This window comes from Aplysia californica, unplaced genomic scaffold (assembly GCF_000002075.1).
Source record: "Aplysia californica isolate F4 #8 unplaced genomic scaffold, AplCal3.0 scaffold00406, whole genome shotgun sequence".
Lineage (NCBI taxonomy): Eukaryota > Metazoa > Mollusca > Gastropoda > Aplysiida > Aplysiidae > Aplysia > Aplysia californica.
This window is the reverse complement of record NW_004797676.1, coordinates 557,655-584,260: the sequence shown is the minus strand read 5'-3', so window position 1 is coordinate 584,260 and position 26,606 is coordinate 557,655. Positions and strand designations below refer to the sequence as shown.

The 26,606-nt window shown below is 39.4% G+C and overlaps 3 protein-coding genes across 4 annotated transcripts in view; 1 reads left to right on the top strand and 2 right to left on the bottom strand.

Moving 5' to 3' along the window:
- Positions 1-3,791, bottom strand: part of LOC106012538 — a gene marked incomplete in the record, with an annotated part of 20,514 nt that extends 16,723 nt beyond the window's left edge. The window contains 2 exon segments of the mRNA XM_013085779.2: positions 1,143-1,372; positions 3,460-3,791. Of these exon segments, the coding sequence (XP_012941233.1) occupies positions 1,143-1,363 (221 nt within the window).
- A 2,174-nt stretch (positions 3,792-5,965) lies between these two features.
- Positions 5,966-21,104, bottom strand: LOC101856200 (G patch domain-containing protein 3). Of its 2 annotated transcripts, none has more exons than XM_005104148.3 (6): positions 20,688-21,104; positions 12,236-12,984; positions 10,319-10,493; positions 8,712-8,823; positions 7,356-7,661; positions 5,966-6,178 (listed from the first exon to the last, which is right to left on the bottom strand). In XM_005104148.3, the coding sequence occupies exons 1-6, from the start codon at positions 21,085-21,087 to the stop codon at positions 5,980-5,982; spliced, it is 1,941 nt and encodes a 646-aa protein (XP_005104205.1). In that variant the 5' UTR covers positions 21,088-21,104; the 3' UTR covers positions 5,966-5,979. The 2 variants fall into 2 exon arrangements, with proteins under 2 accessions (XP_005104205.1, XP_035827157.1); XM_035971264.1 differs by having other exon boundaries at positions 21,054-21,098.
- Positions 21,105-21,420: 316 nt separating this feature from the next.
- Positions 21,421-26,606, top strand: part of LOC101858565 (DNA replication factor Cdt1) — a gene marked incomplete in the record, with an annotated part of 16,121 nt that continues 10,935 nt past the window's right edge. The window contains 3 exon segments of the mRNA XM_005104158.3: positions 21,421-22,564; positions 24,729-24,968; positions 26,116-26,279. Coding sequence (XP_005104215.2) covers positions 21,560-22,564; positions 24,729-24,968; positions 26,116-26,279 — 1,409 coding nt within the window.

The window sequence follows — 26,606 nt, the reverse complement described above, 5'->3', positions numbered from 1 at the left end:
CCCTAAAATAAAATCACAACAAAGATACAAAATCACAGTGTGGGTTGGGACTCTGCACTGATAAGTTATCAACGTCAAAGTAGGAAAGAATAACAATATAATTATGAAACAAGAGTAGGTGTGAGTGCGCAGTGTGCAGAAATTATTGGTTGCGCGTTCATGAGCACGAGTGTGAGTGAGTGTGAAGTGTGTGTGTGTGTGTGCGCGCGCGCGCGTGCACGTGTCTGCGAGTGAGCCTCTGTACATGCGCATAGTTTACGTAAATAAGAAAAATAGTATAATTTATTTAACACGTGATTGCTCTCTAATGATTCTTATCACCAAACTGTTTACTGTTTTCTACACACGGCGCATACTCGGCCTTTTCATGTGTCTACACACATACAGATGGAAATTAATCAATACGCGAGAGCCAAGGCTTCTACTGGAAGTGCTCGCTGTTCTGTGCTCATCGTGTTTCTGGCTCAAGGTATAACCACTTCTTAGGCTAAATGTCAACTTCTGCCCTCACGTTTAAAACATAATAAGCATGGTCTTATCTGAACATAAGACATAAGACGGTCATTTCGAAAGTGGGTCACTTGCTCTCCCGTCATGATATCAGGCTGAGAGCGAACATTCCAGGGTGAATGAGAAAAATATTTACTGACACTTACTCGGATTCGAAGCTTCGCTCAGCAAGTCAAAATTGTACCCCAAGGATAGTTAGTGGGCGACAAAACACACACACACAAACACACACACACACACACACACACACACACACACACACACACACACACACACACACACAAAGAGACGGACCAATTGAAACGTTTCCTTGAGTAACCACATTTATGCAAGTGATGGAGCTGGCGTGGACTTGGAGCTTTCGAGCTCATTAAAATTTTCCTGGGTGAAATGACCATGGATCGTAATATTATTATCGATGACGAATGAATTGAACATAGTCTGTTGTCAACCGTCTTCGGAGCATACAAAAAATTGCTGAGTGGAGTCCGGATACGTAGATTCGAAACTTATCTCATTCGAATTATCAGCACAGGTCATGGTAACGGTTTCTTTATAAAACTCTGCGCCTTAGAATAAAGAAAGTTAAGTATAGCGTTACAGAGTCATGTTTCAGTCACTGTGGTATTAACCTGTAATTAAATGTATCAAAATCATCTGGGTTGACCATCTCTGCCGGTACTACTTGGTCCACCCAACGCTGCTCGGACCACGCCAGACCGTCACCGCCTCTTCTCATGGCGTCCGCCCGTGCTTTGGACTCTTGCAGAGCCTCTCTCTGCCTCTTTGACGTCACAGATTCATTGCGAAACAACTCCCATTCAGCAGGCCGATGGAAAGGGAGATTGGACATAGTGCCAGCCTGAAAAAACATAGTAATTCTATGGAATGTTTTAACGGTCAAGCCTAAGCTCTTTAATTTTTTTTCTTCGGAAGCATTCAAAATACACGTAGGCCTACTGTGCGTCAATTTTGTCAGAAGGACCAAACGCTGTACATCTAGATTTATAACGTGCATAGATATCTACGTCGCCACTGCGCTGATGACAACGTATCTTTGTTAATAGAGGAAAGATTCCTCTTGTGCTTGTAGTACAAATAGGCTACATGTACTATAGGCTAGTCTTTTAACTTTGATTATATAAAGCTCATCTCTAGTACAGCTTGCACAGTGAGGAAAAAGAAATTGTGATTCTACGAGGTCTGTCTCGGAATTAAGTTTCCTTCCTCCATAAAATCAAAAGTACACAACAAAAAGCCACTAAATTTTGTGACGTCATGACACCATGTCTAAGAAATATCAACGCCAAATTGGAAGTGCATCTGTGAACGGGTCATAGAGCTGTGATATGTCAAGTGTGGTGTTCTTGTGCACTTTGTCCACTGAAAATTCAAGGAAAATGGCTGACCAAAACATTGGCGCAACCTTCTCATGCCACGATGTTCGAATTGTGAACAAATTTTCAACTCTTCTCGACAAGTCTGCAGTAGAAACCCATGGTTATCTATACAAAGTAATAGGGAATAATGCCCCATCAATTCAAACAGTAAGGAAATGGATCAGGGAAGAAGTTGAAGGTGGGAGGTCTGGCAGGAAAGAACAAGCGCAAACAGAAAACACGGGGAGAGAAAGGTAATGCACATTGGGGGGTTTTTTCGACATGAGTGGCATCATGTTGAGCTGCTAGACACACCTGGCGTAACTGTCGATGGTGACTACTAGGTTCGTCCTCAAAGACAAGCTGAGACCTGCGATCAGTAAAAAAAAAAGACCCCCATTGCTTGAAGAAGGCATCATCCTGCATCATGACAACGCGCCTGTTCACGAGTACAGAGCTGTTAACGAGCTTCTCGAGGGCTACTCGTGGGAATTAGTGAAACGCCAGCCCTGTTCGCCTGATCTCGCCGTAGGCAACTTCCACCTCTTCCCCAGAGGTGAAAGAAATTCTGCAAGGTCGGCGATTTGAGAACAAGGACCAGATTCAAGAGACTATGAGAAAAGCACTCAGGACCTTGGAAAAACGATCACTGACCACTGTCTTTGACCGCTGGGTACATTAAATGGAGAAATGTCTTGAACTTGATAGTTCCTACGTTGAATATGTATTTGAATATAAGCTTTCTATTTCTGTTGATACCAAATACAAGGTAATCTATAATTACTCGTGAGGACAGCACGACAGGGAAACTTATTCTGAGAAAGACCTCGTACATAAAAAAAAAAGCTATCCACTTTTCTATAGATCGTTCTGATTTGCTGAAATTGGGGGTTTTGTTCTCAAAATCCAGTTTTAGTTTTTCCATGAAATCGAACATTGTACATGATTTGTAACGCGTTTCAAAGACAAAATACCTCAAATGACTGTGTCTCCCTTTGGAGAAGTTCTCGAATTTGAATCATCCAGATAAAAGTCTTGACCATCAATGAATTATTTATAGAGGCACCAGCCATCCATGTCCAGGTGCTGTTTTAGCCCTAGATACAAGCCTTTATCTCATAGCTTACATCGAGCTGGCTGCTGCTTTATGACGGTAGCAGCAGTGATTATGCCTTTTTGTTGTCACGGTTGTCTTGTCCAACTGATGAACTTGGCCAGCTCGGGGACGTCGAGAGTCAAGGGTTTTCTCTCTGGTTCTATTAAGTTCTAATCTCAGAGGAATTTTTCTGCCTCTTCCTGAAGCATTTTGCCTTTTCCCGCTCATAGTCCGGATTGGTTTGTTTTATTTGTTTGGAGGGTGGGGGATGCCAAGCTCCGTCTTCGAACAGAACGGGCCTTCTAAATATATCTAAATCTAGATCTAGATCTAGAAAAATCTTGTGATTATTGGTGAGGTAGATCTAGATCTAGAATACATCTCTTTATTCTTTAAAAACCAAGAGCGAATAATATAGACCAATTAATATACGGTATTCATAACAGATTGTTAACGTTTTAGGGAGTACGGTACCTTTTAAGAATTACCATCTACAATAGCCGCTACTAACTTGTTGGTCCCGATCACGCCGGTGTCTATTCCCCCTCTCAGGTTTGATGGAAATTGGAAGTGGTACAACTTTTTAATGCTGACGACATCATCTTTGCACAGCGAAGGTAGCTGTTGGACAAGGTGGGTTGGAGGGTTCTCTCTGTTTGAGGAGCACTTTTGTTTGTTTGTTTTACACTATGTTGTTTTACAAAATAAAGGGGTCTGCAAGAATAGATCATTTTAAAATTTGCTATTCTTGCATGGTGACCACGCAATCTGCCACAATCTGTCCCCGGGGTTTTATGCACCCAGCATAATTTAGCAAAAATAGATAATTTTTTGAATAATTTCTGATTATTTTTTGTATAATTCTTTGTTAAAGTTAACAGAATCGCATAATTTCACATTTGTTGGCTCAGTTTGCAAAATTTTAGAAATTTGTTGGGGAATAAAACCACGGGGACAGACAAATGAGGAAGTGCGCAGTAGAGTGAAACAACACATGCGTCACTTTAGACTTGCTGTCTAGATCTACTCTGTGAAGCGAAGAAAAATGAATTGGTATGGTCATGTAACAACAAGATCGTGTGGCCTATCCAAGACCATTCTTCAGGGAACTGTGCAGGGGAGGAGAAAAAGAGGAAGGCAAAGAAAGAGGTGGACCGACAACATTGCGGAATGGACAGGGAAACCCTTCGTCCAAACTCAGGGGCTCGCAAAAACACGGGAAAAGTGGAGACTTCTGACAAGGCTCTCTATCACACAGCATCCCTACGATCCTCCTATGGGATCAGTAAGCAGTAAGCATTCTTGTATTGATTAGATAGGTTGGTTTCGTACTTGTATGTCCTCGTACATGTATGTGTAATGTCAGACAGATTATTCTTACTTTAGTATTAAATATTGATATTATCAATTGGTCGCTTTTAAGCACAAGAAGGCTATCCCACAAAAATAGAAGGTAAAGTTTTTGCCCCTTGTTCAGTTTCTTTCAAAGACAAGGAGAGTTTTCTCTGTAACCAAACAATATGCGATTTTTTCTTATCCTATTTCCTTGGGGATTCAAACTCAGGGCAGTCTTCCAACATTTCTGGGGTATCTACACATCTCTGTCGATATTTTATCATTACAAAATGTGTATCATATTATGTATTCATTAGACCCCATCAAATTAATATCCATCTTTTGTAAATAACATTGGCTGAAACCATCACTTTTACCACATGGTTGGCACAGAAGTGCACCAGACCTCTGATTGTGTTAGTACAGAGCAACTTTTGCTCTCCAGCCCTCCCCCCCCCCCCAACCCCACTAATTTTTTAAAAGCCCATTAACACTGCATTTGCATAATCCTCATCTTTAAGAATTTTTCCTGCACAGAGACACACAGCCAATTGGACATAATACTAATACATTATGTGTTGTTGGGGTGGAGACAGTGCATCGAGTGTTGGCCTTCAAACGAGAAGATAGGTAACAAATACCACAATTTCTTAGCTTCAATAAAGGTTTCAGGATTTCCATTTGCTTGGAAAGATTGAACCCTTTTGCTTTTAATAGTTGTAAAGCGCACAGAGCATGCTGTAGAGCAAGGATACACAATAGGGCCTACCATCCCAATTATCACTATTATTAAAACATGAACACTTGGGTCAAGTAGCTGTACCCAGTGCGCCGTAATAAAATACTCTTGCAATATTCCCCCAAGCCTTCAATTTCAAGCCAAAGACTACAACGTAAAGAGGTCACTGAGTACAAGACAATTCCACAGTTGCTGGGTCTTAACTAAACAGAAACAGAAAGAAAACACTATGGAGAGAAATTTTTTCTTCCAAAACATTTCAAGTCTTTAACCCACTCCGTATGCCCTGGGGTCATTTTGTACCCCCAAGGTTGTATTCTTCACATTTTAGAATACTTCTAGTGAGAAAATAACTTTGAAACTTTCAGTATTTCTCAAAAAATCATTTTGGCAGACTGCTACGCAAAGCGTACGGATCAGATTAACGGTAAATTTCCTCTTTGGAAAGGGATGGCACAGAACAGAGTTCCCCACGTCGTATGGATATGATAGTAAAACACAACATACGGAGAGGGTTAAAAAATTCCACACTTTGACTTTATACATAATTATGTGTTATGAAAAGGGAGTACTTGTACATGCGTACGATTAGATTCTACTCTATAGATTTCTTCCACAAACTCTAGTGTGCTTACTACAGCTCTTTTGATTCAGTCAATAGAAATGTGATTAAGTTCTCTGTTGATTATCCTTACAGAGTACAACTGCATTCAGTTGCAGCAGTAATAGAAACCTTCTGGCTTCAAGTCAGAAATAAAAAACAACTAGAGTAGGATCTATCATGCTCTAAAAAAAAAAATTAAATGACAAAAACAACCAGCGAAACACAAGCGTACTGAGACAGGTTTTAACCCTATCCGAAAAAACAAACAAACCAGAAACAAAAGTACAAAAAGAACGAGCCAATCATTAAACCATGATCATCTTTTATTAAAACTATCCTTGTGTGTCTGTCTGTGTTTCAGGGTGGTCGGCTCACTGCGCAGCAACAGCGGCTCCTTCGGGTCGGCTTCACGTGGGTCGTCGTACACTGTTGTGATCAGATGACTTTGCTTGGATTTTCCCCTTGATTTCTTAGCGGGCGGGACTCCATACCACACTGGTTTTTCTGCCACAAATCTGAAACAACCGCAAGTAAAATACAAAAAAGGTTATCACAGCCTTGAAAAGTATTTTTTTTCAGCAAGAAATGAAAACACATAAAACAACTACTATTGTGAAATAAACTCATATCCTCAGCCAGTTTAAATGAAGTACAGTATTTAAAAACAAAAAGCAGTATGTATGAGCAATTCATTATGTCAAAATACAGTAAGAACAATTTCTGTAAGTTGTTTTTTCTGGTGTTTTTACTCATTCACCAAATTGACTAGGAGCAGAAGAAAATTTGATACCAGTTCCCTACCTTTCTTTCACTGACACTACATGACTTACAACTTTCTCCATGACCAAATCTACAGAGCAGTACACAGCATTACAATAAGATATAAATGTCATTTTTTTATTTTGAGGAGGGGAGAAAGTACATAGAGGACAACATATCTTACTTTAGAGACTTCCATAAATGTTCAAGAAAACAAATCCTTTAAAAAAAATTGTATTCATGAAGAGTTTTTTTAAAGAGTATTAAGAAGAGAAATTTCAATCATCAAATGAAAAGAATTTGTTCTAAAGTCCCAAACATTTTGTGTATCTTTAATGATTAAATAAAAAAACTACCTTTAAGGGAAAGAAAAGGCACTCAAGATAGATGGAAATCAGTCCATACTGGCATGAATAAGCTAAAAAGACCTTTCAATCATTGGGGGAAAAGTACCTAAAATTCACAACACAATGACAGAGAGGTGTGAGGACATTCAAATTCTTCCATCTGTAGGCGAGACAGGAACACAAACAGCACGCTGCATAACGATAAATTGATCTATAACTATTATACAGTAAAAGGATTCCATTTGAATACAGTGCTTGGAACAATTGCAGTTCCAACTAATGTTTGCATTAGAAAAAAAGGTATCTATTTAATTCCTCTTCGATTTGGTTAAAAGTTTGGAAAGAGCTGGTTGATTTACTGAAAATTGGAAGCTTTTGTTATTTCCAGGAGAGTATTTTTTTTGCTAGTCTTATAGAGGACACCGTTGGTATAATAAATATGAGTCATGAGTATGCTTACTGGTGCTCACTAAGGTAGCCTAACAAAGTTACATGCTCCATTTCTGTCTCCAAGGGTACATTAACAAAATGGAATAACACCTAATTATAAACCAGATCAAGACAGTGCAGGGCAAAAGCTACTCACCCTAACCCTTGCTTATCGTGAGGTCTTTGACCTTCCCCTCTGAGAGCCTCGGTGATTCCAGGCTTAGAGCTACCAAGGCCTTGACCTTCCCGCCAACCCTGCTTCTCCATAACTTTGCGGCCGATTCCCTTCGTGTGTCTTTCAAAGGCTCCGATTGCTGCCCCAGATGAAACTAATTTGCTGCCTCTTCCATGCTGTGATGCTGACACCTCATTCCCTGCAGAGCTGATGGATGACGATGGTTTATCGATTTTCTTTCCAATGCCAATGGAAAATCGATCAGTGCTGTCGTATCCATTTCGAAATCTGTAAAGACAGACAACATTTGCAACTATAACAATATCATGTCTGACGATGAAAATCTGATTAAAAACTTGAGCTGCAGCTTTCCTCCAACAACACCAGAATGATTTTCTTTCTCTACTTTAACCCCCACCCTAATCCCCCCCCCCCCCCCAAACAACCCTAACACAGCACTAAATAAAAATGAGGGGAATAACAAGATGAAACATTCAGAAAAGAAAGAGCATAAATATTCTGGGTCAAAAGAAAAATAATAATTTTCCAGTCTCCTTACAATCAGTCTCCAATTCTGTAATACTCTCGTAATACCTTGTTCAAAAACAAGGACTAAAATTGTGAAGAAAAAAAACCCAACAACCCAAAAATCCATAAAGCCAACACAGCAGCACACAACAAGCCCACGTTGTGCCAAATGAGCAACAATGTCTTTTTATAAAAAAAGGGAAGCATAAAAGGCAATAGTCCACAAAGCATTGATATAATCTGTTTTTTATAAAGCTTGCCACTTTTCAAGCTTTGCCCTTGCACTAATGACCCCCTGTGATAGAGGTGAAATAACAAAACATAAGTTCCAATATGCATCATTATGCCCGGTCTGATACTCGATATAAACAGAAGAGCTGAGTGATAAATTAGTTTCAGATTTCAATATATATATATGAGTGATGATTCTCAAATATATAACTCCATTTCGAACTCAATAAGTAACATGCCTATTGCCAAAAAGGGAAAAAATCATTGTGAGCATAGTTAGAAAAAATACTAAAGTTCACACCAAAAAAATGTACCTTGGTGTTACATTTTTAATCATATTTTATTATGATTTCAGATCACATAAAAACTTCTCCCAAACATCTTTCAATATATTCAATATTTAACAAAAAGAAATACACAGAAATACAGTTCAATATAATGACCATTTCAGTTATAATAAGACAGATACTGCTTGCTACTCTTTAAAATGATCTGATCTTGTTGAAGGACAAGAAAAACTATGAGCTTTCTCTAAAATTAAATATTTAAATCTTTTCAAAAGACATTTTGAATGCATACCGAGTTTCCTGTCTGATCTTAAGGAAGTCTTTGATATCTTTATCCCCGGCCCCTTGTTCTTCATAGGCACTGAAGTCAACATCAAGGTCGTCTGTTGTCTGCTCATCAAAATCTGAAACCAGGAAAATGGGAACGGTTACATATAATTCACTTTTCAAAGGAAAAAGGGCACTCAAACAATAAATAAAACTGCCATCAAAATTGAAATTTTGGTTATCAAGTTAAAAGGAATTATGGAAAAGCTCTCATCAATTGTCTTTGGGACAAACAAAAATTACTTTTGCAGTACCTTTTACTTTCCTTTCCAAATCTCTGAAATAAAAAACATCCGAATATATTATACATTTTCAAACTGGTATGGTATTCAAAACAAATTATCCTTTCCCAATCCAGTTTGTCTAACAACAATTTACATTATTATTTTTTTATCCACATGCCAAACATTTATTTATGGTAAACTTAGTGACATCCCAGTTGAGCAGCAAGGTTTGCAATATAAAATGTGTCTTTGATTCCAAACTTTGTCAAGTTGGACATTGTATCCTTACTTAGGAAAGGTACCTAACTCTATTTTTTGTGGTTCACCCAGCTGCAAAAGGGTGTTCTTCAATTGTTAGAGAGTGATTATGAATGATAGTGGAAGGCACCTTGCAGACTGTAAAGCTATACGTCACCCAGAGGCAAAGTTATAGAGTCCTAATGAGTCACAGGTAATACCATGGTAATTGGTAATTGTATGCGTTCAACATTTCTCTTTACACTATAAGCCTATTTAAGAAATGGGATCTCACAATTTAATATTGAACTCCCTAAGGACAAAGAAAAGTAGGTGCTGTGTTGAAAAGTCTTTAAAAAAACCTCAAGTTCAAGAAAGCACTTTATAAATGGAATTCCAACCAGGGTCTTCCACACGATAGCCCAACATGATACTGAGTTCTGCAGGCCCTCGGGTAGAAACTTACTTTAAATAAATACATCAACTTTTCATTCTTAATGTTTCACAATAATTTCACCACTGTGCTCAGATTTTCTGGTAAGTAATTTGAAACTGTTTTTAAATCAAAAGGGCCATCGTGAAAATATGTGACTTTGAGGTACCTCCATCAATTTTTAAAAAAACATGCATCCACATTATGGATTCTTCATAAACACAATGAGATGGATCAGTTTTTGAAATTGTCTTCTCAAAGAATGGAATGCTGATCTTAAAAAATGCCTGAAATGTAGATCTTTTGACGTACATACATGATAATTAATTGCTTTAAGCCTATAAAAAAATTTTCCTGGAGATTTTAATTACAATAAACCCTGAATTATTTTAAACTATTTTTTTTAACCACACAATTTCGACTTAGAATGGAAGTCTTTAACTTAGATTTATATAGCCCTCCCCCCCTACCCCCTCACCCCCATGTAAAAGCTATAGCGAAATGGATATTGTGAGGTCAGGTGAACCCTTCACCAGAAGAGACAAAAGACAATAAATGAAATAAAGTAACACAAAAAAAACAAAAAACAAATAGAAATACATTTCACAACTAATCTCAAGCTGAATGCAGCAATGAAATGGCCACATCAAGTACAAACAAGATCAGGTACAGACTCACCTCCTTCCCTCTCCTGCCAGAACATGGCATCAGTGTAGAACACAACACCTGGGCCTCCCTTTTCCCACGGCTGCTCTATCTCCTCCTCATACAGACGCTCCTTGTTGCGTTCCTGGTTGCTTGGGTCGTCCTCACTGGCCTCGTGGCGGTCCCACTCCTCTGCGTCGTCATCGTTCTAGAAAAAAGATCGGGAATTGTTCAATGGGCTCAAGATGCATGCAACTGCAAAAATATGGTAAAGTTTATAAGAAATGACACTAACAGCTTTTATTCATTGAGAACATGTTGGCCATATATACATGACTGTCAATATTTACCATTTTTTCAAGATGGCTATAAAAATATGAAAGTTTGTCTTTTATATTAACTAGGTTCAACCATTTCTAAACCAGTCTTGCCTTTTTGATTACGCAAAATTTGAAATAAACTATTTTTGAGTTAGTTTTCCATAGCCTATTTATCAGAAGTAAATTAAACTCTATGCATTCTAGTAGTATAAAAAAAACTCCAAAAAATGTGCATTATCATATATATATACCTAAACAGAAAAATGGTCGCTGGTGATAGAGTGATAGTTGTTTTTTTTGGTTCATGTTAGCATGTGTGTTATAGAACACATATAGAAAATTTAATTACTTCTCTATCTTTATTCGGGACCTTAGCAGAACTGGTGGAAAGCACTTCAAACTCAAAATACAGCATCCTGCCATGTAAAACGAGAATCAGAGTTTGCAGTCCCAATGAGTTAACGAGAAAAATTACTCATCAAAAACATATTAGGCTTTAGCAAAATCCCACGTACAGGTTCTTTTGTACTGTTTTGTCTATGGCATCATATAACCTTACACAAGAAAAGGCCAGGAAAGGCAAGAACGGGAAAATACATAAAAAAACAAAGGAATATGGTAAAACACCCACTGCTTCTTACACTAATGAAACTGCAATAGTTGTAATGTGTGGAAGAGAGTTTCTTGAAATGTGCTTCTGGGTGAGAGAAATCAAATTTGTTTTTTTAAAGTTTTTTCTCTTGTCAGTCTTGTGAAGGGTGCAAAACTTCTGAACATGGAGTGAACACATTTTCATGTCCTGCACAAACCCTCCTGCATAAATGCAAAATGCTAAAGCCTTTCTTGTCATTATAAAGCAAAATGGGGCATAAATACTAACACGAGTTGAGACTTCTATAAACTAGTTTAAAACTATACTGGAAGGTCATTGCAAAGGTTGAGCAGAGAAAATCTTCATGTAATGTGCTCTAAACAAAAAAGATTGAAAGAAGCAAAAAGTCCACAAAAGAAAAATATTGAAGGAATCAAGTCAAACTCACAACATTAGATGGCATGGCCATTTTTTTACATTATCAGTTGCTGTAGTAAAAAAATTTGTATTTGAAATTTATTGTAAAAGCCTTACATCCCTAATAAAACAATCAAATCATTCAGGAGTCGGCTGCTTCGACCCTGATCTGCATTAGCCACATCCCAGCAAAAAGAGGGAGAAACTTGACAATTAACCCTATCCGTACGTCGTGTTCTACTATCGTATCCATATGATGTGGGAAACTCTGTGCCACCACTTTCCAAAGAGGAAATTTACTCGGTAATCCGATCCGTACCCTTTGCATAGCAGTCTGTCAAAATGATTTTTTGAGAAATACTGAAAGTTTCAAAGAGAGCTTCGCACTAGAAGTATTCTAAAGTGTGAAGAATACAACCCCGGGGGTACAATAATGACCCCGGGGCGTACGGATAGGGTTAAAAAGTGGGAACAGAACTCATGTCTTTAACAGAAGCTGAAAATGAAGTAATAAAGGTTGACAAGATTTAGCATTACAACAAAGACACCGATATTCAAAAATTTTAGAGGTCAACGAATGAAAACCATAAGCTTATGACTAAATAGAATGTATTTTCTCACTCTGTATATCTTGTCTATAGCAATCAGCCTTTCTTCAATTCCTTCAGCCATCAGCTTTCTTGTCGAACGATTTTCATATCGCTTTTTCCGTTTTCTTTCCCGATTCGTGAGAGGAACTTGAGGGGCTAAAAATCCACTTTGATTGTTAGCATTTGAAACAGATGCTTCAATCTGGACAGATTTGTCTTCTGTGTTTAAACCATCCATATCTGTGTTTTGGCTTTCCTCTGCTTTATATGGATGAGGAATCATATCCATTTGAGCATCTTGAAAGGTAGACTGGTCACTGGACGTCTCTATGGCTATTGAGCTATCATTTATCACATTCGGAGTTTGTTCATTACAATCATCAGACAACAATGTGGAAGATTCAGACAACTCGAAAGCCTGAATTTTTCCAAAGGCATCAGATTTTCTCAAGCACTTGGTCTTTACATTCCTCTCTTGTGTTAATGACGGAAAACTTTTCACAACCCCAGCACCTGATTCAAGGTTAGGTGTGTTTGCAGCAAAATCAGAGTCTTTTGGTGTATGATACTCAAAAGGTACGTTACTGTACAACAGCTTTCCTGATGTTTTGGGAAATTTCAGTTTAAGTTTGTGAATGAGACTGTGAGGAAGAAGACATCGCTGGATGAGGTCAAGGAACACCAGAGTGGGAGTTCCGACATTTCCTTGGGGCATCAACTCAACAGGACGTAGCTCAGGCATAGACTCCAAGGTTTTTTCATCCACATGACCAGACGTATCTGGAAACAAAAATAAAATAATAAAACATTTTTAGACAAAAGAATTTTTACTACACAAAAGTCCCCTCTAAGATCCCGTTCTGAAGGTCTACATTCGGGTAAGATCCCACATTTCAGATACAGTGGAATCCTGTTATAACGAGAGGGTGGGGACCGGAGCAAAATGTCCATTATAGCAGGATTCTCGCTATAAGGGATCCAGTAATAAATTCAAGGAAAACTGTAAAGTAGGCCCAATCTATGAGTTTGGTGTTCTGTTTATTTCCTTTTGCTATCTCCCCTGATGCTGATTTTGTTTCAACTTGACCTCTAGGTCTTACTTGATCAAAATTCGAATCAGGTTTATTTCTCTAGCGCTAGATCTAGCGAAGTGGACTGGCAGCTTGGCTTTGGCGATCAGAAAGAAAGGGCTCTGGGCTAACTCGCTCGCTGTGTTTTTCCCCAACCCATCCCACCCTGAGGTGCATTCCGTCTGCTCGCGCACATCACACATTCGCTCCTTCCATCACATTGCTGCGACCTATCCATCCCCGTATTGGAGAAGTGAGAGGCATGGTAGGCCTCGATAATCTTAACTAGGCTTACGCTGGCTTATCATGCAATGCGTTCTGCTTGTCTGCGCATGCCACACCCTCCCTACTCAGTCGCTCCGGCCTTCATTGTTGACGCACATGGGCTCTCCTATTCTTTGTTTCGCTAGATCACCAACACGTTTCTCAACTGCCGAGGTTTTGCATTATGTATAATAGGCCAATTCATTGTGCACAGCAACAGCAATTTTCGCTATAACCGACTCGCATGTTTGTCTGATAGCGCAATAGCAGTATTTTATTTACAAAGGTAAAGAGGAGAAAAAAACGGGGTTTTAGAACAGTGTCTTTATAACAGACTTCTCGTTTTTTCCGGACTCGTTATAAGTGGACTCCACTGTAATAATTCACGAGACAAAAAAGCAGGCAAGCACAGATCAACCAAGAGTGAAAATTTGCCATCATTGAACTGTCCCATGCATCTCAGATAAGTCACTCCCTGGAAATGTGATCACATGTCCGTTGTTAATCCCGATGACCAGATGAAAAAGTACACTGTGACTGTGAGGTGTATATTCGCTGACGAGTTTGTTTTTGCATTTTCATCTGAGTTCTCCACCTAAACTTATCTAGCATCTGCGTTTGTTGCCATTTCTTTTCCCAAAAGTTGACACAAAAACGACAAAAGTTGCCATAAAAGTTGCCATTAATTTTCAAGCTTTCAACTCTATGTGACGACGTATATATATGACAATATGTTGATAGAGGTAACTTAATCTAAAGTACCAGAATTTCTTGTGCTCTGTTTTAAACATCCAGAGTATCATTTGTAGCCACACAGAGTGTAAAAACGTGAAAAAGAAAGGTTTCACAACAGAATGAAATCAAAATTAGAATAGCACATAAACAACAACAAAAATTAGCAAATAAGGGCGTGTGTCCACCTAACTGAAGACTGGATGTTTCAACCCTAAACGTGTGTATTTCAAGAAAAAGTACAGGATATTACATGTAAGTTTTGGAGTCACACACAAGGGGCCTGCCAGTGTCAGTTATTGGTTTTGGTAGAGACACACTCTAACATAACACATTTATTAACTTTTTTTTTTGGTAAGTGTTTTACGGCGCTCACAACTGCGTAAGGTCATATGAGCGCGCGGGACACACACTAATATTTTCAGTTTGCAGGAAATTTTTTAATTTTACCCGGGTGGCGGCCGAAGCCTACTCTTATCGATTTTAGACCACAAAGGGATCTTTAATGGGTGCAATGTGCACAAGAGCCCTCGGAGATTTTTCGCCCTTGTCCGAGAAGGCTAGGTGTAGATCTTTCCTACCAGAAGACCAGGGGTGTGGCTGAAAGACAGCAGTAAGAAGGAGCCAAGGAGTAGCAGTAAAAAGACTGCAGAAAGAGTCAGGAGCCCAGAGAAGGGGGCAAAGGAGGTAAGGGGGAGGGGGTAGAAAGAGGAGACGAAAGCAGACGAAAGAACATTGCTAGAGAGCAGGAAGTAGGTGAAAGGAGACAATTTTAGAGAAGAAAATTCTTGGGTCACTACCCGGATTCGAACCCGAGATCTTTGAAAGAGAGGCCAACACCTTAACTCCTAGGCCACGAGAGCCCCCATAACACACACACACACACATACACACACGCACATATATATATTTATATATATATATATATATTTATATATATATATATATATATTTATATATATATATATATATATATATATATATATATATATATAAGGTAGGAGCAACATCAAATTAAATGACATTACGCTATATAAATATAATATAAACAAACAACAACAACAAAAAAGTAATAGAAAAACAACAGAACAAAAACAAGAAAAAAAATGAACACACTAACAAATTAAAATACAACAAAGAGGGAAAAATAAAAGAGGAACAGCAATACAAATAGTATGTAATGTACTTATTTATATTCTTCACATGAAAATAACAAATCAACGAGATGTAAACAAGTGAGAAAGAGAAGAAGTGAAGCTAAAGTGAAAATAAACTTTCTTTCTAAAAGTAAAGAGGTTCGGTTACTTTTTTTTTAGTTGACTTTTATTCCCCGGCAGTATTGTTGTTGGTTGTTGAGGGTTTTTAGGGGGGGGGGGGTATTTTTTGGAAAAATGCAAAAATCACGGCCACGATTGGTGACCAAAAAATGCCAAAAATTGCGGCAATTCTCGTTCCATAAATTTACCTCCTTCTCAAAGTTGTACACACAAAAACAAGCGCATGCGTGTGCACACACACAAACACAAACACACACACACACAAACACACATACACATGCAAAGCAGACCCGCCATGGTGAGATCAGAGACAAACGTACTACATTGTCTCCGGTCAGATCTAGTCAACTGGCAAGGGAAGCCCCAGAAGACGACAAATATAGATGGTGGAAATTTGGGGGCCATTGTTAGGGTCTGGGTTAGGGTTAGGGTGAGGGTTAGGGTTACAGGGATGTAAACAGGCACTGGAAAAAAAGCCGGAAAATACAAGGCACGCGTGCACTGGCTGAAATAAAAATACAGTGAAACTAAATTATATTTGATTCTTTCCCTCTATGACAACAAATAAACTCTATAAATTTAGTATATCGTCGGTCGCCTGATGAAATCGTGAATTCCACATGAAGCAAATTTTACAGGAGAGGGAAAAAACTGATTTTCTCCGTCATTTGGCGTCCAAAATATAAACTAAATGGATAAATCTATTCAATTACCTTTTAGAAATAATACTGTAGTACATTTTTTACAGTATATGGTAATTTTTTTGAAAAGTGTGGGATTCACGATTGTCATATTCGAATCTCCAGTAGGCTTTTGGGAACGCGGTGTTGTATTCACGGTTATTAGGCGTTGTGTTTTCTCTTATTTTGAAGCCCTGGTATGTTTAAAAATATATGAAAGCACGAAATACTGTTATAAGAAAGATTTTAATTAAAAGACCAATTTAAAACTGAGAATGAAATTACAGACTGAGTGAGACAGAAAGCTATTCATTATTGTACCACTATAAACATCTCTCACTCTTACATGAATGGGATATTGTATGTAATTTATGAAATCATACTCCTTCATTTGCGAGCTTTCTCTCTTTCTATCCCTCTTTCTCCAATTGTAAGTAAGTGTATTTCCTTTGGGGAGGGGGTGGTGGATGGATTAAGAACTTGATTTATGTCAGAATTCTATACCCCCTGAAGGACTGAATGATCATCTTTCATAATATAAAAATCTTACCCTTTTTGTCTCTCAGATCCTGAAAATTACTTTTTGCCTTTAATCAGAAGAATGATACAGAGGTGGGGAACTGTTTGTTAAGTTTTTCTAGTCTCTGGACTTTAGAAGACTCTCCCACTCTTCGTCTGCAAAGAATTTCTCCTTATGTATATCAGAGGCTTCATACTGCATTAACAGTTTGCTCTTCTTTTTGTCGACCCGATCTGACAGTTTTGTGAACTGCAATTTTGGTAAAAATCATGGAGGAAAATGTGATCCACAAATTTCACTTTATAGGGTCTTTTTTTATATAATTATAAAAATTGCAGTTCTGAAAATGTCTTTTATTGAAAGCCGCCGCTCAATGACGCCGTGCATATTTTCTACTTGCATATGAGTGTGGCCTCTAATAAGATTTGGTATTCAATTTCGGTGTTTGCTTTAGTGGAAAAGGCACCCACGGTATTAGAAATAGATGCAATTTTGTGCTGATACACACACACTCACACACACACACACACTCACAAACACACACAATACACATACACACACACACACACAGCACCCATAGCTGTATAATAATATATTGTTATCTTAACCTTCTATGCATTTGTGCACGTTAAAAAAAGTCCATCAAACAACTTGTGAATTCGTTTGCAATCAAACCACCTTGTGCCTTTTGTTCATAAGTAAAAGATGGTACCATACGAGGTTGCATTGAAGATTATGTACATGTTTCTGTAACAAGAGCTGGATGAATTAATAGACAATGACAAAAGTACACCCTGAAGATTCAGGCAAATCATCACAAGGTCTTCTTGCCTAAGAGCAAAGGTTTTATCCATTGCGTGCCCTTTCTTTGTCATGTTCTTTTCTGACATGTGAGATTCCCACTTAGTCTGGCTGACGCTGTCAAGACTCAAAACTCACGCACAATTCACACCAATTTTTTTTTACTCATAGATCGACATGTTCTTTTCATCTTGCACATATATTTGAGTAGCCTGACATACAAGGCAGATTGTTCCTGACCAGTGCAGGCGGTTTCAAGATCCGACAGATTACAAAATCAGGGATCAAGATACAGTTTTCCAGAGCTTTGCTGGCAATAGTGAGTGGGAACCATCAGAAGCATGTCCACAGATGTGAGCAGAAACTCCTTGGCTTGCACGCCCCTTGTGGATTGTTTGGTGGTGCAGCTGGGCTGCACTCTTCTAAAGCACTCTTTACAAAGTTCTGGAGGATCCAGGTTGTCATCAACAAGTGCCTGAGGAAGTTCCTCCGGATCAGATGGACAGACAGAGTCACCAATGAGGAAGTCATGACCAGAAAATTTTCACACAGAAGAAAACAGTGGAGATGGATTGGACTGAGCATGCCATTTGGAAATCAGGCAGCTACATAACAAAAAAGTTTTAATTTGGAGTCAACAGCTTAAAAGATCAAGGGAAGACCATGTGGAACCTGTAGAAAAGTCGCAGAGAATGATGAACAGAAAAGTGGAAAAACATTTGAAAAAAATGAAGAAGTTAGCCCAGGGTAGGGAATAGTGGAAAGTGTTTGTCCGTTCCGGGTGAGCCAGATGATGATGAAACTGGCATGGGCACTTCTAGAGCAGTTTACAATGGGTGAGCCCGGTCATAGATATCAATATCCTGCAAACTGTGATCTTCTGGTCATTCTTTTTCAGACAAAAAACCCAAGTGTGCATCTTTCAGCTTGGTGTATCGCCTTCGCTTAAATTGTACTCTTTCGAGTTGAGACTACCGTTTACCTAGGACTTTCTGTCTCCCCGTGTCAAAGTCCAAACAAAGACAAAGATAGTTGTTCAGATAGTTGTTCTGGCGTTGTCTTTTAATAGTGAGTAGTCCATTGATTTATATTGATATTAAGTTTTCATTTCTCATTCGACCACAAAACTAAAGCAAACAAGCGAGGGTAAAAACAACAGTGCTCACTTTTGTCAATGCAGCAATAGGTACGTGCCTTACAAATAAAAGACATCAAGACATTAAAAGATCAACAAAACAGTTGCAAAGTTACAAAGAAACATTAAGACATAAGAAATTAAATGTCCACCAACAGAATTTTCATCATAATTTCAAAATTATTTGTAAACCCCCAACCACCCAAAAAAAACCCCTCCAAAAAACAAAAAAACAAAGCAACGGGGATCTGCAGAGTGATCATGCAGATCTGGGTCTTGTTACTGGCATTTATCCACTTTTTCTTTTTAAAACCTTTTCTTCCCAGTCATGAGCAAAACGTTCATCTCACAGAAGTCTCATATTTGGTTTTAACCTCCCCACCCAATCTTACACTTTTCTTACAGTAGAGAAGCCAAAGACACCCTTTCCCCTCTGAGGTGTAAGTTTATATTTTGAACGGCCCATATAGGCCTAAAACTAATACATTGAGGCATGCCGCGTACATGAGAGGCGGAGTAGGGTTGCTTTTCGAGGATCGTTGTAAAAATAGCCAGCTGGATTGTACTTTACCGGACCACCCGTCTCGGCCGGTGATTACTACGCATGCCTAGCCTAACTACGCACTCATAGTACTCTACGTGCGGACAAAAGGTAGTTCCGCGGGCGACTTCGCGCACGCACAGCGCAAGCCAGCAGCGACTGGCGAGGCGAGGTGAGCGAGAGGTGGTGGTTGAGAGTGAGCAGGGGATTTAACTTTGGTGGACCACCGTGTATTATACTAACAGTGGGGAGGGGGGGGGGGGTTTAGGGGGGCTTGCCCCCCTGGAAATATTAAAGAAAACACACAAATGCGAAACAATTACTAATTACATGAGCGGACAGTCGTGTTTACATAACGTAACAACAGTGAGGGGAGGGGGGGTTTCAGGGGGGCTAGCCCCCCTGGCAACAATAATTTAAAGACACACACACACACACACATATAAACAATAACATGAGCGGACAATCGGGGTAGATACTCGCCAAGTCGCCAGCAGGGCTGAGGGGGTTGTAATTATGCAAATGAGCTCTCGTACGCATCTCTAGCCCTCCATTGTACTTTGCCGGACCAGGGAGTGAGCCAAGCCAGCAGAGTCGCGAGCAAATAAAAATCGAAGTGGCTAGCCGTACTACTGCCAGTCTAGCCATACTTAGATCTAGGTTTGGCCTTATCGACTCAAGCCTGTTAAGTACACAGGTCTCATTAGATCTAGATCTAGTAATTATTCAGGTTCAAATACATGCAAGTCAGTAAGGCACCTTTTGGTTTTGTCTAAAATACAAATACTTTAGGCATTGCAAACTAAAAATTTCATTTACAATTCAGCCATCAATATTAAGTACGGCTAGCCTGACAGTCTAGCCGTCCTTAAGTACGGCTAGACAAGAAGTCTAGCCGTACTTAGCCTAGCCGTACTTATCTTAGGCCCTATTAACAGGAGGTTTAAAATACATGCACTGTCATTAAGGCACCTGGTTTCGTCTCAAATACAAATACTTTAGACTTTAGGTACTGCACACTAAAAATGTAGGCCTATTTTTGGTAAATGGTCAGTCTAGCCATCATATTAAGAATAAGTACGGCTAGACTGCGAGTGATTAGATTGACCAATTAGCCTCAAGGTGTCAGGGTCATGAAGGTGTCAGGGTCATGAAGGTGTCAGGGTCATGGGTCAAAGGGCACAGAGGCATGGTCGTGATGACTGAAAAACCCGGTAAGAGACGTCAGTCGATTGTTGGCAGTCGAAGGGTGAGGACGTAGAAAACTGACCAGGAGAGTGAGTAGGGGAGCTCGGAAACGAAGAATAGCGGACCACTAGGCACCAGGGGCGCCATAGCGAAAGTAGTTCCGACCCGTGGTCCGGTAAAGTACAATCTTACCAAATAGCCTGGGGGGAGGCTATCTTTACGGCTCGCCGTAAAAATAGCCACTGCGTACTATATATATGATGTTATAATCTTACCTGTTCCAGAACTGTCATTAGATCTAGTATTTATGACAGATATGTGACAAAGATCACCATGATATTCATCATTGCTGTCTGTCCAGTTCTGGTTGTGGTATGCTTTCAAGAACGAAGGAAGACGAGAGTTCTTTACTTTGGCGACGCAACAGCAACGTTTCACCCGTTCACCAGCTTCGTCAGTTGTCGCACAAGATCTACTTGTTGTCGTCTTTTCATTTTCATTCTCGAGGGATGATTCCGTTTTCTCTGGTCTATGTCGAAAGTGGAAACATATAAATCCGTTACTTTCTACATATGATGAGAAAAAGGAACGAAGATCAGCAGTATGAAACTTAAATGGGATATTCGTTATGGCAACGTAACTGGATGTCTCTGTCTCTTGGGTTGCCATCGCCATCGAAAAGGCAAAGGACACTACGGCACTACGGAATCAGGAAGTAAACAAAGGTTAGCGGTTAGAGTGGCTGCCCTTTGAAACTATTCGAATATATAGTATCCGGATAGTATATAGTCGAATAGGCCTTGACCTTGTCTTGTTAAGGCTTTCTTAAATTTTAACAGGTCCTCCAACTAGGCGTTCTTAGATCTAAGACAACCTATGCCTACTGTAATATGAATTTTATTGAACCAAAGATCCTTTACAAATGGGTCTTTGATAGTACACACGCATAGATTATAGTATTTTATGACGAGAGCATCGAAATACATGTAGCTACATTTTGGCAAGGGAGATTATTCTGAAATATTTTTCAAGATCACAGAAAGCTATCTCTGGCGGGAAGAGATTTATTTGTCTCAAGCTTGGCTTGCCCCCCCGCCCGCCATCCGCTTCAGATTCAGAAACTGCATTGGACAGTAGTCTATAGGCCATGGCTCAAGCCCGAGTCAATGATTTCTTCTGTGCGAAGAAGAAAAGTGATGATGTGCATCCAGCCAAAAGACGAAAACTTGATAGTGTGAATAGTAAATCTACGCGGTCCCAGGTTTCAAAATCCAAGTCACTGACATTTTTCTCGGATCGCGTGGATGAAGACGGGAGCAGCAAAACCGTATTGGACAGTGTCAATGTGAATGAAGCTGCCCGTATGTTGGCATCACCGTTAGATGGAAGTGCTATTGTAAAGCCTGATGTTGCCGACAGTTCTCTCGATCTAGTTCCAGCATCTAATATTAATGAATTTACCACTAACAGATCTAGCTCACCTTCTTCAGAAGTAAAACATATTCAGAAACAAGTCTTGTTGAGACAACCGAGTAGTAGATCTAGTAAATCTAGGACATCGCGATCCAGAACAAGCAGCAAAAAATCGACCCCCTCAGTGTCATCAAGAAGCAAGATTAGTTCCCGGACAACTAGGAACACTGCTTGTGATAAATCCCAAAGAAAGCTAACAGATCTTGTCCTCAGTAAAGCTAACACTTCTGTCTCAGATGATGCCACCTGTGCTCGTGAACTTGCTGTTAGTAGTAGTGTTGAGCATCAAGTTATCGATGAGCCGAATGAATTTCTCACTTGTGACATTGCAAACTTTGAGGAGATAAAGCTTACACAGGATGATAAGCCATCTTCTTCTTCTGAAAATACCTCAAAATGTATGGAGGAAATAACTTCAGTTGCAGATGATCATGATCGTGCAATCAGTGGAATGAGTACTCCACGAAAGCGAATCATGAATTGGGATCATGATGACACTAATGGGCCAAAGACACGCCATAAAAAGACTGCACCCAGGAGACTCTCAGATGAAGCAAAGCAAGGGTGCCAGTTTGAATCTGCAAAGAAGAAGCTGGAACTGTCACCATCTACAAAATCTAGGTCAAGCACATCCACCAGGGTAAAAGTAAAGGAGCCAGTTCTAGCAGAGTCGACTGATGTGAGTATTTCTCTGGGGACAGGAGGACAATGATCTGATACCCTCCTTGTTTTTGCGGGAGGTGGGGGGGGGGGGAATATCATCAGTAATAATTAGTAGGCCTATTAGTATTAGATAATTTCTCTAAGGGAGTGAAGTGTATACAGACCCGGGAACAAAGTCACAAAGTATACAGACCCGGTAGGGGAACTCTTTTGTGATTTCGGAAAGTTTCAGCGCCCTCTTGGCTCAGGGTAGACGTAGGTTCTTCTAGTCTAGATCTATGGCCCAGGCCTAGATCTAGACAGACAGACATAAATCATTGATCTAGATCTGGGGCTCTCGTGGCCTAGAGGTTTTAAAGTTAAGGTGTTGGCCTCTCATTCAAAGGTCATATATATATATATATACATTTTGCTAGCACTTCCCCTTGCTCTCTCTTTTTCTCTCTCTCTCTCTCTCTCTCTCTCCCTCTCTCTCTGTAAACTTTGTGACTTTGTTCCCGGTTACTGGGTCTTTCTGTATACTTGTATACACTTCGTTTAAAAATCTCTAGACTTAGCTCTAGAAATTGAATTAGATAGATGCAAAAGTACTTCCTCCCAGTCCTTGCAGAATGGCAAAATGAAAATCTCTCAAGTAACCAAAAAGTCTCGAGAACGGAAACTGTTCGAAGAAATTTAGAGTTCAAGTTTATTTTCCTGAATGTTCAGAGAAATATAATCGGTCATTTTTCCAATTCCACCTCTAGACGTCTAGGCTACATTTGACCTCTTAAAAGATGTAAATCACATGCACACAGTCGCTATGCACCACACACACACACACACACACACATTGAGATTATCACTTCACCTTTCTTTTTAAATCAAAATTATGGAAGATTATAAATCAAAATTAACAGACTCCATCAGGAGCATCTCCTCAACTACCGTATTAATACAATGACTGGGCAGTGGTATTTTGGGGGGGAGAAAAATGAACTTTTAAATTCTTTTGAAGATTTCTATAAATAATGATATAATAATAATAGTGTAATAGATCTTACTCTCATTCCATTAATTTTCATTAAATTACAAATGCATGATTAGGGGGATCTCATGGCCTAGAGGTTAGGTGTTGGCCTCTCATTCAAATGTCTCAGGTTCGAATCTGGGTAGCGACCGAAAAATTTTCTTCTCTAAAATAGTCTCCTTTCACCTGCTTTCTTCTTCTCTTTCTACCCCCACCCCCTCACCTCCTATGCCTCCTCTGAGCTGACTCTTCCTGCAGCCTTTTACTACTACACTCCTTGGCTCCTTCTATTCTATTGCTGTCTTTCTGCCACACTCCTGATCTTCTAAATAGGAAAGATCTACACCTAGTCTTCTGGGACAAGGGCGAAAAACCTCGGAGGGCCCATTTGCAAGTTGCGCAGGTTAAAGATCCCTTGGTGGTCCAAATTCGAAAAGAGTGGGCTTCGGCCGCCACCCGGGCAAAATTCAAAATTTCCTACCAACTGAAAAAGTTTAATATGTCCTGCATGCTCATATTACCTTGTATGCAGTTGCGAGCACTGTAAAACACTTACCAAAAAAAAGGCATGATTTGGGTGTGGTCATCACATTAATAATATAGTACAGTGCTGTGGTGTGGTAATTTTGTCCAGTTCAGATTTATAATTACATGGACCCACCACTTCTGGATGGGAAATCCCTCCCCCCTGCTGCACCTTTTTTTTTTTCCACTTTATGTTGGATGTGTTTCTTCGGTCTTGTCTTCCTGTCTCTTTTCCCTCTAGTTTAGTCTAATGGGAGTTGTGAAAGGCTTAATGTGTCCCGTGGCATGATTTGGATGTGGTCATCATAAATAATATTATAGATGCCCGCTATTGCTGGGTGGGAAATCCCTCCCCCCTGCTGAGCCTTTTTTTTTTTTTCACTTTATGATGATGTGTTTCTTTGGTCTTGTCTTCTGCCTCTGTCCCTCTAGTCTAATAAGGGTGTGTCACGTGTCATGTGTGGGACTGAAATTTGTTTTGTTTTTTCTGTCTGTACACACCAATCATAGTATAGTAACTTAAGTCTTAAAAGTAACAATGTGGCAGTGAAGCTGTGGTCAGCTAAATAAGTAATTATTGTGTTTTAGTAATGCAAATTATTATGAAGTATAATTCCATTGCTTATATGGACTTAAATTCCAACAGGTGATCACAAAGTCCAGCCCAGTTTCCCCAGAGGATGAGAATATTAAAGAGACATTTGAAGCTGTGAATGGAAAGTCCAGCCTCATAGCGTTGGTCTCAACAATAGTCCCTCCACCGAGTGCATTGTCTCCCTTGTCACGGACTCCTGAGAGACTTGAAGAGGACTCCCCACCATCCCCAAAGCCAATGCCGCCAAAATTGGAAAATCTGTCCCAAAAGTTAAAGGTTTTGAGTAAAATGGTATGTTGACTTTATCATATGTGGAGGATTAAAGACTGGGATATTTAGCTCATTTATTATCATTTAGTATTATTTATTTTCACTTACACAAGTCTCAGCAGTTTCTCCTGTAGAGTTGAAAAATGGCTTTCTAGTTAACTACCAGACCAAAATTAGTTCAGAAACAGTAGTCCATGCACTGTGCTGGACATTGCTCCCTCCACCTTTTCATCTCAATGTGTTGAGTTTTTTCTGTTTTTCTTAACCCATCTTCTGATCCCTTCTCAAAAGTTCAGCTTTAGGATGTTGCGCCAGCAATGTAAACTGTCAAACTGTTATGCTTTTTAAACGTTTTTTAAAGTGGGGTGCTTTTTTCTTCATTTCAAATTGAGAATGTTATCAGGTACATATCTTTTAATGATTTTTATTGCCCTGTTCCGGGAAGTCACACCCGTTCGCCGGGGATGATGTAGGCCTACGTCTGAAATGGTTGTTGTTTTGCTGTTGCTTCCTTCCCCCCTCCCCCCTCCCTCCCCCCCAGCAAAAACGCAAGCTAGCAAACATAAGATTCATATAGAAGTACACAAAAATGCAGTTCCTTTGAAACGCTGCTGTTTTCATTTTTGTGGTCAGCAAAGGGATGTTCTGAATCCTGTAGTATCAGAAAAACGGTATGCTACTGAACTTTGGTAATATGAGTGTAGACTACTTATTTAAACTTCTACAATTGATAATAGCATTATTTTATGATTGGTTCGTTTTATTACCCTATTTACTAAAATGTTTAGACATTTTATACAACTGTTGAACACAATTTTTTTTATGACATTTTGAAAAATGCTCATTTCAGGGCATTTTGACACTCTAAGAATGTCTCTGAATGTGGACACTCTTTGAATGTCTGAGTGTGTTGATTTGGGGGGGGGTCTCTTTTAGTCTAATTATTGAGCAGTGTGTGTGACGTAACCCTTTCCTTCTTACATGCCAGGTCTGTGGAAACAGATTTGGAGACGCATGGTTCAAAAGTTTCAGGTCAGAAAGATTCCCTTTCACTACTTCAAGGGATAAGGTTGTTCTTTTTTTTTAGAGGTGTGCAGTTTTTGTGTGCCTCTTGAAATGTATGTAATAAAAGCAGTAGCAAGTATTTTGGTATTTTGTTCTTCTACAGAATGGCCAGGCTTTGAAGAACCGCTTGAAACAAAATGGGAAACTTGGAGATCTCAAGGAGCGACTTGGTGAGCTGAACAAGGCTGTGGCTGACACAAAGAAAGAAAGAGTGGCTGTGGAGGATATTCCAAAAGCGAAAGCTCAAGAAGATGCAAGTGAAAAAAGGTGGGAAGGTTTAAAGCTAACAATTCAAAGTCATTTTAGGACTCATGATTATTTCTGCAGGTTGCAAGTTTACATTTTTCGATGAAGCTGTTTCGGATGAAAAATTTAAGATATTAACAGTGGAATTTGCAGGCTTTCTTTGATAGAATTGCAGCAGTTTGACAGCAGTATCTGCTTGTAATGGTAAATCTGCTTATTGGTTCCCATACATGTGTGATAGGGGTGGCTACCGGATTCCTGGTGTTAGTGATATATTGTGGGAAGGAATTTGAGTGTAAAATCTGGGGAGCCTAAAGAAATCTCCTGTTTGACCCGTTAAAATCCCGT